General features: G+C 34.9%; 2 protein-coding genes across 2 annotated transcripts; both read right to left on the bottom strand.

Moving 5' to 3' along the window:
- Positions 1 to 252: 252 nt before the first annotated feature.
- LOC137816463 (probable disease resistance protein At4g33300) lies at positions 253 to 3,931 on the bottom strand. Its single transcript, XM_068619603.1, has 5 exons — positions 3,038 to 3,931; positions 2,031 to 2,425; positions 1,554 to 1,909; positions 1,231 to 1,442; positions 253 to 1,141 (listed from the first exon to the last, which is right to left on the bottom strand). Exons 1-5 carry the CDS (start codon positions 3,735 to 3,737, stop codon positions 330 to 332), a joined length of 2,475 nt encoding a protein of 824 aa, XP_068475704.1. The 5' UTR covers positions 3,738 to 3,931; the 3' UTR covers positions 253 to 329.
- A 1,748-nt stretch (positions 3,932 to 5,679) lies between these two features.
- Positions 5,680 to 9,770, bottom strand: LOC137816465 (probable disease resistance protein At4g33300). Its single transcript, XM_068619604.1, has 5 exons — positions 8,919 to 9,770; positions 7,920 to 8,314; positions 7,323 to 7,678; positions 7,011 to 7,216; positions 5,680 to 6,586 (listed from the first exon to the last, which is right to left on the bottom strand). The coding sequence occupies exons 1-5, from the start codon at positions 9,592 to 9,594 to the stop codon at positions 5,766 to 5,768; spliced, it is 2,454 nt and encodes an 817-aa protein (XP_068475705.1). The 5' UTR covers positions 9,595 to 9,770; the 3' UTR covers positions 5,680 to 5,765.
- Positions 9,771 to 13,798: the final 4,028 nt, after the last annotated feature.

Here is a 13,798-nt window from a genome sequence, read left to right on the forward strand (position 1 = left end):
ATTTGGAAATCTGTCTTTTCCATTTTCATTATTTTCTAGCCGCCCCCAGTATTTGTATGTATAATCTTGTTTAACTTATCTCAAACATTGATGGTTTTAGAAATTGAAACTTTTTGTTTGTCATCTAACTAAAGTAAAAACAACCTTATCACTGCCTAATACCAGCAGCAATTCTAGGAATCTATGGCGTCTGAAATAAGAATGGTTGTTATGGTGCTTCAGACTAGTGAAAAGATTGTGCCATACCATGACTTTTGGAAGAAGAAAATTTCCTTTTCAGAATAGATACTATGAACAAGTATATACAATGAATTGGGGGAAGTAATACTTCATTCTTGAAGCCAGCACAGATCAAATTGTGGTTCTCGTACTTGAATAAGGACATTTGACTTGGCCATCTCAACAACATCTCTCCATGTACCATACAACTCCTCATCACAAATCACAAGCTGCAGAGATTGTAGTGACACTGCTGACTTTGGTAAATGCCTAATCATGGGGCATTCTCTCATGTCAATCTTCTCTAAACTTGCTAATCTACCAATGTCATTAGGGAAGCAGGTGAGGTTAGTACACTGAGAAATGTCAATATACTTCAATTTCTTCATGTCACACATGGTAGGAGGAAGTGTTTCTAGGTATGGACAAGCATATAAACGGAGGATCTCTAGAGATTTTAGTTTGCCAAATTCAACAGGTAGTTGAGATAAATTGTGGCAGTCTGTGAGGCTCATGTTTCGGAGTGACTTTATTCCACAAATGCTTGAGGGCAAGTAGGTTAGATCAGCACAGTGATCAAGAGTGAGCTCAGAGAGGTTAGGGAACTGTTTCCCATCCAAACTATTGTTAATCTGGCAGAGGACTATGAATAGTTTGCCCAAGTTTTGCAGGACAGTGCCTGACAACTGAGGGGTGGAAACCTTTTCAAGCCAGAGACTCCTCAAGTTGGTCAAATTCCTAAGAACTGAAACATTGTGAAGGCGGGCATATGAGGTACTGTAGTTTATTATTATCAATGCCCTCAAATTTGGCATCTTGCGGATGAAGGGAGGTAAAAAGTAATCACTGGACGTGAAGTTGATAATCAACACTTCAGCCTTGGGAAAATCCAGTTCATACCAATCCATTTCTGTCATTTCACCTGCAATGTCAAATTCATCACACAACGAGACAGAAAATATTAAGAGTGCTTGAGAGACATTGATACCTGTGTTGATTTATAATACATACCTGTGTTGATTGAAACAATCTGAGCTTCAAAGGGTCGGTTCTGGTATCTTGACCATTCTTTGGGGAGTAGTCCATTTTCTTCTCGTTGAGCCATAACTAACCTTCGGTGTTCTTGAATGCTCCCACGCTTGCTCAAAATAAGAGCAAGGTCTCTCAGTGTATCATGTTGAGTCACAGAAATCTCAAAGGAACTGCTATACATGCCCCCGGCACTGAAAAATTAAAAATGGCCAAAAGGGTATTAGAATAATGGTTATTTTGATAAGAGATAAATGAAATGAACACATTAAACGTGTTGAAATGCATGTTTGCGATTTGCATACCGTGCTTCTTTCACTAAGGTTAGAAGGTTCTTGTTGGAAAGCTCAACCACAATGGCATATCCTTCTGCCTCGCGAATGTCATGGATTTCAACCCACATATTGATCAGAATTTCTAGAGGGATCTTTCTATCCTCAGGAAAAGCGCACAGGTCCAAGAAGCACTCCTTGATCTTTTCTGGCAGGTATTCAGTACTAATTGCCATTCTATCAATCAGATTGATTTCATAGGACTCACCAATGCTGTGACCCTGAGACAGATTACTCTTAACACTCAACCAAAACATTTCGTTCTGGTCACGCAAAGAAGCTCCAATCACCTTCAGTGCCAGAGGAAGCTTTCCACACTCAGCCACAACCTGTTGTTACAAACACAAAACAAGAGAGAAGGTAAGCTAACTTCATATATCACAGGATTCTGGTTTGAAAACTTAATCAATAGTCAGGGACAAAGTTCACAACTTCAATTCCAACCATTACCTGCTTCACCAAACTCACATTAGCACCCAAAGGAATTGACTTCTGTCCAAAAGCATGGTGGCAAAACAAAGAGAGGGCATCCTCTTCACCCAGCAATTCCACATGATAAGTGGCACTAAAAAATGTTGGGAATCTGAATCGAGACACCACAAGGTATTTGCAGCCAGGAATTTTCCACACAAGCTGCTCTAGCACGGAGAGTGACCACACATCATCAAGAACAACAAGAACTTGAGCTTCCCCTTTGCACTCAAACTGTGGCATCCTTTGTGGAACCACGTAATCTCCATTGAAGCCTTGGTTGCCCATGATGTGTGCCCAGATCCTCGCTCTCAGCTGCTCCACATTCGGAGACTGTGACACGGCCAAAAACAAAATCCTGTCCTTGAAATAACCTGCAAAAACCAACTATTACACTCTTGAAACACTTTCTCTCACAAATACAGATTAAACAAATAACAACAAATGCATTCATTCACCCATTCCGAGTTATAAAACTGCAGTCTTGTCACATCTAAATCAGTTAATACACATATATACAAGGATAAGATTTGTTGATTACCATTAAACAAAAAACCACAACTGCAACAATTGCAGTTGTCATCAAACATGAAACTAACACATGACTAAAAGTATTTTTCACTGATTATTATTGTTATTTGATATGTTAGTCTAACTAAGATGTTTGCATAGTGATACCTAACATACATGAAAGCTTTTATAATAAAAAAAGTATTTTTCACGGACTAATCCTGCTCAAGACCACTTATTAAACTCAAACAATTTTGTATCAATTGATTCACGAGAATTACTTGTTAAAAACTGAAACAAGTCTGTGTCAGTTGATTCACGCAAACCCCTTTTCAAACTGAAACAATTCTGTGTCAGTTGATTCATGCGAATCACTTTTTAACTGAAACAACTAATTCAGTGTTCCATCAGCTGCATTCACATTACCACGAACAAAAAAAAAACTCTGTTTTGATGATGAGTGAAGGTGGACTTACATCGGACTTGGTCATCTCTGAGAAGCTCTCTGGCGAGGGTGGTTTTCCCGGAGCCACCAATCCCACAAATCCCGACAATCCAATCAGCATCATTCCTGGAGAAAACCATCTCCATAACCTTGTTCTTCCCGAAGTCCAACCCAACCCCGAAACCGTTATTCCCGTTACACCCTTCCACCCACGTCTCATCTTCCTGCATGCTCTTCACAGCCTCCTCCACCCACCCACCCCCGTTCACTCCGATCTTCATCTCGCCGAGAAACCGCTCCATGCGCCGGTTCGACGCCTCCACCCGGTCGAACCGCTCCGCCATCTCGAACCGCACGTGATGCACATCAGCGAGTATGTGCGCCTGCATCGGAATCTGCAGAAACCTCGTCACATGCTTCTCCAGCTTCTCCATCTTCTTCGCCAGCTGGAAGTTCCGGTACACGTTCCAGCGGCTGGAGGAGAGCGCCTGGTGCGAAAGCTCCACGCCGGAGCGCAGAATCTCCGAGAGGCGGTCCAGCTGCGACTGCCTCGGCGCCGGAAGCTCCACGCCGGAGTACTTGACTTCCTCGATGGTGGGAAGAATCTCGCGCACGTAGGTGATGAGTTGCTCGGCGCTCGATTTGCAGCGCAGGGCCTTTCGGGAAATTGTGATGAGCATTTTCCAGAGATCGGAGGCTATCTCTCCGGTGAAGAGTTCCGTGAGAGCCATGGTGGTGCTCTTCTTCTTCTCTCTTTCTTCCTTCTTTATTGCTATTATAGGAGTCAGCACTTGATGGCTTTGGAAATGACGATGTTGTCCTTCAACTGCTAATCATGGTTTCTCAACTCTCTCACTGCACCAACAGTGTCCAGCCACACGTGACGTTACCAACACCACAAACAGTTAGTTAACTCTCGTACTTTGTTATGTTTAGTAACTTGGACTATTTATTGTTAAATAAGTTTTTTTTTTTCATTATTATTAATTTGGTTTTATATTTTGTAAAAAAATAATTAATGTAATTCATTTTATTTATATTAACTTAGTGTGAAATTTTTTACTTGTAAGTGTTTGATCTCAAGTCCGTTGTGATATCATTGTTAAGAGCAATCACATTTTTAAGGAATTGTTTGTTTTAAAATTTTTGAATTTTGTTACGGTTTTATCTTTAAAAGTCATCTCGAAGATAAAATCGTGAAACACCGATTTTCAAAACAAACAATATCTCGGATGCGGTGATTAATCTTGGTGAATATAATATTACATCGTTTAGGAGTTGAAGATAAAATCAATTTAAATACACATTTCTTCCTTAAGCAAACAATACCTTAGATGCGGTGATTAATCCTGATGAATATAGCATCACGTCGTTTAGGAGTCAAAGATAAAATCAGTTTAAATATACATTTTTCCCTTAACTGATAGAAAAAAAAATAAACCATTACGGAATTCAAAAATATTATTGATTGATTGTACTTAGATTAGAATAGTAACCATTAAAATTAGATTAAAAGAGAAATTATGATAATTCTTTCCATTATTTAAACATATAATGAGTATGTGTAATTACGTATAATCATTTGCTACTTCTATTTATTATTATGATAAATTATGTAATCCATGTCTCTTTTTATCTTCAAAATTATTTTTTTAGAAAAGTGATGTTACTTCTGTCTTGAAATTCAAAAGATAATAATGTTTATTTCATTTTCAACGATGAGGGCAGGGACTCAAATGTGTAATTTTGACCTAATTCATGCACCCCATTGGTATTTATTTCCAATCATGAATGATATTGATAGAGACTCTCAGTACCAAAATGTTTTGTCAAACTGGAAACAAATTTAGGATCAAATCTTTGATCGCCTTATCATTTTCACTTTTCTAATAACAAGGTCACATGGAAACTTTATTTTATTTTTACATCAAATTTACCTTTTTAATTTAAAAATAAAAACTGCTGTAGAAAAAGTTGAGTGATTAAAGTCACACATTATTTATATAAAGACAAATTATAATCGCACTTTATGCATTTCCACGAAAGTTCTCTTTTGGGGCGCCCTTCTTTGTTTCTATCAACATAAATTTCAATTACCTTATACAATAATAATAAGATAATATTCGTACCATTTTTCCGACAAGAGAGATATTTTTCCAGTAAAAACAAAATTATTCACTCAATTTTATATAATCACTTAAATATTCCTATATCTAAGCTCTTACTTAAATATAATTACTTAAATATTTCTATTTTATTATGGAAGGGGTTGAAATCAAGTGAACGATTGTCTTCCTCTTTAGTCGGTCGGTTTACTCTTCCTTTCTTCGAATGAATTCCTTGGCTCTCCCCACCTTTTTTTTCTTTGTGTCTCCGTGAACATCGAGTTCGAATAATACATGCAAAAGGCACTTTGCCATTCAAGTGAAATTTCGGTACTCAACACTTAGTTGTATTTAATATTGGATGATGACGCACCTAATTCTTAGACTATGTGATTACTATGGATCTTATTATTGAATCGGATTAAAAATGTGATCCATAATTAAAAATGTATTACTTAATGTTTTTTATCATTTATTAATCTTATTAGTCTTCTTTAGATGCGATGGTGTCGATGGTATTTCATTCAGACAAGCGAAACTGGTGGCATGATTTTGAGCATTAGGGGAATTTGGTTTTTGCAGAAAGATAATTTCCATTTGAAATAGAAGTTATGTACAATTTTTCACATCAAATTGGAAAGTAAGACACATGAGTCACTCTTTAAGCCAGTTCAAGTCAAAGTAGGGTTCTGATACTTGAATATGCACATTAGGCTTGGCCTTCTCAACCTCTTTCCAAATCCCAGATACCTCTTCATCACAAATCACAAGTTGCAGAGACTGCAGTGACAACACAGACTTTGGTATATTTCTGATCATGGAACATTCCCTCATGTCAATCTTCTCCAAGCTTACTAGTCCACCAATCTCTTCAGGGAAGCATGTGAGGTTCACACATTGAGAAATGTCAATGTACTTCAATCTCTTCATGCCACATATGCTATTAGGAAGTGTTTTCAAATCAGGGCAAGCATATAAACGAAGGATCTCTAGAGATTTTAGCTTTCCTAGTTCAAGAGGTAATTGAGTCAAATTGTGGCAGTTGGTGAGACTCAAGTTTTGAAGTGAGTTCATTCCACAAATGCTTGAGGGCAATTGGGTTAGATCATCACAATGATCAAGAGTGAGGTCAAAGAGGTTTGGGAAGACTTTGGCTACCTCTTTTTCATCCAAACTGTTGTTAATCTTGCAGAGAACAACAAATAATTTTCCCAAGTTTTCCAAGACAGTGCCTGATAGCTCTGGGGTGGAAACTTTTTCAAGCCAGAGGCTCCTCAAGTTGGACAAGTTCTTGAAAACTGAAATGTTGTGAAGGCAAGCATATTTTGCACTGTAGTTTATTATTATCAATGCCCTCAAATTTGGCATTCTATTGATGAAGTGAGGTAAGAAGTACTCAGAGGATGTGAGGTTAATGATCAAAACTTCTGCCTTTGGAAATTCCAGATTACACCAGTCCACCTCTTTCATTTCACCTGCAATGTGAAATTCATCACAAAAAAGAACAAGAGAAGCAAGAAAAGATAAAATAATAATATAGATAATAAATTTTTTTTAATCAGCAAAGAATAAATAAATTAAAATGAGACACTTCGCGAGTATCCCAACGCTTATACAAATAATTCCAACACAAGCTTCTTATCCCCTACCAGTTGGGGATCCCACAGACATTACAACACATCAGCCACATTAACATACCATAGCAAAAGTACATCAATATATAATTACATCAATCCTTCAAAGGAACACATTCTCAAGACAAGACACAAAAGTCCAACAACTAAACTCAGTCTTTGCCAACAAACTTAAGTAAACCAAACCAAACACCCAAGTGTCAAACATCAAACCCACCCATAACAATGATAATAAAAGCCATTTTAAAGAGTATTTGGGATATACCTGTATGAATTGAAACAATTTGAGCCTCAAATGGCTTGTGCTTGTATCTCAACCACTCTTTAGGAATTCCATTTTCTCTTTTCGGCATTACTAATCGCCGGCGATCATTAATTGTAGCACGGTTGCTCAAATTGAGGGCAAGGTTTCTGAGTATATCATGTTGAGTAACATAGATCTCAAAGCAACTGCTATACATGCCTCCAGCTCTGGTAGTTCAAAAGGGTGTTAGAGTGACCCTTTTTCTTATTCCAACAGGAAAAACAAGAAAAACAGCTAATGAAATCAGTTAAGAAGATTTTTCATGTTGCATACCGAGGCTCTTTCATTAAGGTGATAAGATTTTTGTTGGAAAGCTCAACAACAATGGCATAAGCTTCTGTTTCAGGAATATCATGAATTTCCACCCACATATTGATGAGAGCATCCAAAGGGATTTGTTTATCCTCAGGAAATGAACACAGGTCCAAGAAGCATTCCTTAACTTTTTCTGGAAGGTAATTGATACTGATTGCCATTCTTTCAATCAGATTGATTTCGTGGGATTCCCCAATACTTTGGCCTTGAGATAACCTGTTTTTAACACTTAACCAAAACATCTCAGTTTGATCTCGCAATGAAGCTCCAATCACCTTAAGAGCCAAAGGAAGCCTTCCACATTCAGTGACAACCTATTTGCCATTAGACACAAGAAACAAAAATTAAGTACATAGCACTATACTTATTTAGTCACTAAAGTTGCTTCAATTTTTGGAACTAAAATAATTTCTTAACATAGAAACAACCATGTGTACATTCACCTAAAATCTTTTAGATGGTATTTAACATGATTCTGCATCATCTAATGGGAATCCAAACATGCTATTAATCAGCATGCAGTTGCAGGGTTTACAATTACAAACCACACATTACCTGATTCACCAAATTCTGATTAGCAGCTAAAGGGATTGATTTCTGGCCAAAAGCATGGTGACAGAACAAAGACAGGGCATCCTCTTCACTCAGCAATTCCACTTCATAACTCAACAACACCGTTTGGAATTTAGTTCTGGACACCACAAGAAACTTGCAACCAGGTATTCTACACACAAGCTGCTCCACCACAGAGAGTGTCCACACATCATCCAGAACAATCAGAGTTCGAGCTGCTTCGCTTTTGCTCTCAAACTGCGGCATTAACTGTGGAACCACATAGTTCGCATCCAATCTCTCGTTGCCCATAATATACCCCCAAATCTTTGTCCTTAGTTGCTCCACGTTTGGAGACTGCGACACTGTCAGGAACAAAATCCTCTCCCTGAAATAACCTGCAAAAAAATGTCAAACAACTTTCCAAAATAAGCAAAAAAACTAAGCAAGAACCATCACTTCATAAACTCCATTTTCTCACACCAAGTCCCATTATCTATTCTTCTGACATCTAATTCGATACTACAAACCAATCACATATACATAACTTATTCAAAAATGGACTTTAAGTCTAACTAAACCTCACAAAACCGGCTTATAAGGTGAAATTTGCACCTACTTATATACCATCCTCATCTCTAGTCGATGTAGGATCTCCAACACCTCTTCACGTCGAGAGTGACAACTCGTGCGTGGAACAACATTATGGATAGTTCGATAAGGGTGGTCTGATAAGCCCACCAAACACTCGATTGAATAAGCTTTAAATGACTTTGGTACCATATTAAGAAGTGGACTTTAACCTAATTCAACATCAGCCTATGAGGTTGAGTTAGGCTTAATAAAACTATATGCAAGTTTTTTTTTTCATTATTTTCTAATTAGAACTAAAATTTCATCTTGGTCATATTGCACGAATTACGAAGAAAAACTCTGATTTTGATCATAAGTAACTTTCATGAGCTTAAAATTAAGGAACTTTACTCCACGAGATGAACTCACATTTAACTTGTTCATCTTTGCAGACCTCTCTAGCAAGAGTGGTCTTCCCGGAGCCGCCAATCCCAGAAATCCCGACAACCCAGAGATCCTCCCTCCCGACAACCATCTCCCTTACCTTAATCTTCCCGAACCCCAACCCCACAGCGGCGTTGCCATCAACAACATCCTCATTCACACTCCTCACAGCCTCCTCAACCCAGCCGCCGCCGCCGACACCAATCTTAATGTTCTCGAAGTACTGTTCGAGGTGGCGGACGGAGTTGTCAACGCGGTCGAAGCGCTCGGCCATCTCGAAGCGCGTGTGGTGGACGTCGGCGAGGATGTGGGCCTGCATGGGGCCGAGGAGGAATTTTGAGACGGTCTTCTCGAGCTTGTCCATCTTCTTGGCGAGGTGGAGGTTGCGGTAGACGTTCCAGCGGCTGGAGGCCAGGACCTTGTGGGAGAGCTCCACGCCGGACCGGAGAAGCTCCGATAGACGGTGGAGCTGGGACTGGCGCAGGGCGGGGAGCTCGACGCCAGAGTACTTAATCTCCTCGATGGTGGGGAGGAGCTCGTGTATGTAGGTGATGAGCTGGTCGGCGCTGGCGCGGCAGAGGAGCGACTTCCGAGAGATGCTGATGAGCATTTTCAGAAGCTCCGTCGCAATCTCGCCGGCGAAGAAGTCGTTGATGGCCATTCTGTGGTGTTAGCCGCCGCACTCTCACTCTCTTATGCTCTGTTTTCCTCTGTTTTCTCAATCATTCTTAACACCTTCTTTTCTTTTCAGTTATTTCTCTCTTCTTTCCTAAACTAACTTCTTTCTACAAGTCACTTCCAAAACTTCATTTTTAGGGAAATCATAATTTTGACATTGAACATTTTTTTACATTTTCATTGTAATTAAATATATTATTATTTTATTTCAAATTTTATTTTTATTAGTTAAACATAATATTTTATTTTTAAATAAAGTTGTAAAGTAAAAGTAAGAAAAAAAATGAGAATATAAAAAGGTAATCAACAATTATTCTATTTATAATTAAATTTGGATGGTCTTAAAAATAAGTTTAGTACATTATACACTTCATATCCAACCTTAGTTATCCAAAAATTTAAGCATAATCGTATAATAATAATAATAATAATAAATAGTCTCAAATAACATACATGCAAAAATCAACATGAACTTTTTTTTCCCAAAAGCAAAAATGTTTAGCCAAAAGTTTACTTGTCAATGAAGATGACTCACTAAGTGTCCTTCTTCTTTCTTCTTTTACACTTTCTATCTCACTTAGATATATTTAACAACTATTTTTATAATCAAATATTATATTAAAATAATAATAATAATAATAAATAAAATAATAATTTATGGAATTATTATGATGGTGTGAAATTATCATCATCCTTTTCATTTTTTCTAGATAAAAAGGACATTTTTACCTGTTTGAATGAAGAGGGATGCAACATTCTACAAGATGGTTTAATTTTTCCAAACAGAATAAGTAGATACCCAGTTTAATCTTAAAAAAGAAAAAAAAAATTTAATAAAGGGGAAAATAGATTTAATTAGATATTATGTTTTAATGCAAAGAAAGAAATATTAATAAAAAGAGAGAGTAACCCTTTTCATGTTTGATTTATGAGGAAATGAAAGAGATTTAAAAAATTAATTTATTTCTAAATACTTATAACTTTGTATTTCAAATAAATAGATTTATTTTCATTTTAAAATATTTTAAATAATGTATTTCCTCTCCAAATCCCCTACTATATAAAGGGAGCAAATTTTGAATGAGAAAAAAAAAATACTCATCTATTTTGTGTTTAAACTAAATCAAACAAAATATTTTTTTGAAAATATCTCCACTCCATTCTTTTCTAACAATATAAATAAGAAAAATATTATTTTGATAACCACACAATAAAAAACACAAAAATATAATATGAAATAATGTAATTCTAAAATTATTTTATTTTAATAAAAAAAATCAATTATAATTGATACAATGAGTTTTTAACCTAACCCAAGAAAATGTTATACAATTTTTTTAACTAACCCTATTTATGAATTTGTCTAATCTCATAGGACCATATACTACTATTTATTTTCCATAACAACCACACAAAAGTTGAATTTGTGAGTTGAGTTGAATTGAGATGAGAATGATGTGACAAGTGAGGGTGCATAATAAAAATTCTTGATTGTGCAAAAAATGATAATATAATGAAAGCACACTAACATTACATAGAAAATATAAAATGAAAGCATTATCACTAACTATTGGAAGACATAATTGTTGAAGGATAAGTCATCAATCCACAAAGGACCACTTGACTACTGCAATGACCATTGTGCCCTTCACCAACCCTACACCATGGAAGATGCCTAAACACACACTTCAAACTCCATTGCTGAATTCTACAAAGACATTGATGTGAAGTTTTGTCCAAAGTGATGAGTTTATTATAGACCCATGGAATTTAGGTCCAATTACCATATCAATCACTAGAGGATGAAAGTTTTATTTGAAATTCCTTTGTGAACCTCCTATTTTATACAAACCAAATCAATATAGAATATTTAATTTAACTTTGTAAAGTGTTAAATATACACAAAACTATATTAGGGCAAATTATAGAGAGAGATGAAGAGGAATATTTATGTGTTCTCCTACATATTGGAAGAAATTGAGAGAACGATTACTTTTCTTCTTGGTCGATTGTTTTTTTTTTTCTTTTTTTTTGTCTTTTTTTTATTTATTTTACTAAGTTTCTTCATTACTCTCTCTGTCATTTTCTCCTTCGCAAACTTCTAATTTGGATGGTACTTGCAAAAGACAGTTCGATACTCAAGTGAGATCTCGGTATTCGGTGCAATTAATACGGGATAATAATATATATTTTTCTTAAAACTTGTGACTATTTATATGACTACCAAAGACCTTTGTTATTGGACCGGATTAAAATTTTAAATCATAATTAAGAACGTATTACCTAATATTTAATCGATGTTTAGTTTTGTTAACATTATGTTAAAGTTAATGAATCTGGTCATGTTAATCGGTACTAATTAAATATTAAATATTGAAACCTTCATCTGTTGTCCGGTACCTTATAAAATATTGGGAAAAAATACATGAAAGTTTGTATATAGAAGCGAGTCTTTAGTGATTATTAATAGAACATTGATACTTTAATACTTTAAACATTAAAAACACTTCTTTGTTGCTGTTTGTGGGGTCAAAGAATCTTTGTTGCTCTTAATAATTAGTTTTATGAGTTTCTTTATTTCTAATGCAATCTTTCTTGTATTATTTATTTATTTATTTGATGTGATGTATAACTTGTTAGATATAGATTCTATTATTCCCTAATGAATCAATTTGGTAGCTTTTAATTAAGACCATATAAAGTGTTTATTAGCCCTTGAACGAGTTTACTAAATTATATCACTCACGCTAAGTTAATCTAAATATAAGTTATTAATATAAATTATTAATCTAAATGTAAATAATTAATATAAATAGTATAACATAATACATAACTGGCATTAACTAATTAATTAGAATTTTAAAATTTCTACCAATAAAGGGAACATGTAAAATAATTGCTGCCAAAATTTTCATTAGTAAATTTGAAATTTATGTATTAAACACCATAAATGGGTGTATGAAAGAAGAAGGGTAAGTTTTCATTATTTATATAGGTAAAGGTGAATGGAACTAGTTTTTTTTTTTTCAAAACAAAAAATAATTTTGAATAGGAATGGGAATGTGAATCCCATGTGGTTCATCAAAAATAGAAATTGAAATGAATTGATCCATATATAATTAGATAATTGTGAACTTACAACTCAACCTACATACATTTTAAAATCTTGAAAACAAATAAAATTCTTTATAATTTTTTAATTCTAAATTTAAGTGAAAGATTTATCATAGATATAATTATTAAAAGAAAATTCTAAAGATTAATACTATCTACTATTTACAATGAGTAAACAAAGAACTTTTAGGAAAAAATATTAGAATAAATTATAAAATAAAATTTATACTCATACTTGTAAATACATAATATTAATTAGGTGATAAATAAATTATTTAATGATATTTAAAAATATAAACATCTTTACATTAAAAGATTAAAAATAATTTAATACAGGTAACAAAATGAGGTGGATTGGGCATTATCATGTATAATTTGGAATATTTATTGACATATGTGTATATTTAGTATTTGAAAATTATTTATCTTAGAAAAAAAGATATTTGTGAAAAAAAGATAGTAGAAAGAATCAACCTTTAATTTATTTTTGAAAAATGATAAATTCAATAAAATAAATAAAACACAGTTAGTACATGTAAAAAAACCTTCATCAAATGCCAATATTACAATATCTTTTTTTCATTTTTTTTAGTAACAAGTCCACTTCATTATAACATACCTAAATAGCAAGTTGAGAATGTTATTTTATCTCATCGACTTTATTTTATTTAATCCACAATTATATCCAAAACATGATTTTTTTTTTCCTTAGATTGTGGAGCAGTCAAAATTAAGGTGAACCATTTTTTAAGCAGCACACACACGAAAGTGCATACCCCCCTAAACATTGATTAATATAGTTAGCATCAGAAAAGTAAATGTATTAAACTTACCCTTAAAAAGATCCTTAGGGTTGGCATAGCAATAGATGACAGTTTCTTCCTGCACCCTGCGTTTTTCGTCTTGCACCCCCACAATGTCATGCAAAGACAAACTTATCCCTAATATTTTGTAAAAGACCCTAAAATGCACACAGCACCCACATTCTACTATTTCTTCTTTCTTTGCACTCTGCACACACAGCAGAGACCGCATTGTTTTCTCATTGACCGCGCTACTCCGTCTCTTGGCAC

The sequence above is a fragment of the Phaseolus vulgaris genome, chromosome 1, assembly GCF_000499845.2.
Source record: "Phaseolus vulgaris cultivar G19833 chromosome 1, P. vulgaris v2.0, whole genome shotgun sequence".
Classification (NCBI taxonomy): Eukaryota; Viridiplantae; Streptophyta; class Magnoliopsida; order Fabales; family Fabaceae; genus Phaseolus; species Phaseolus vulgaris.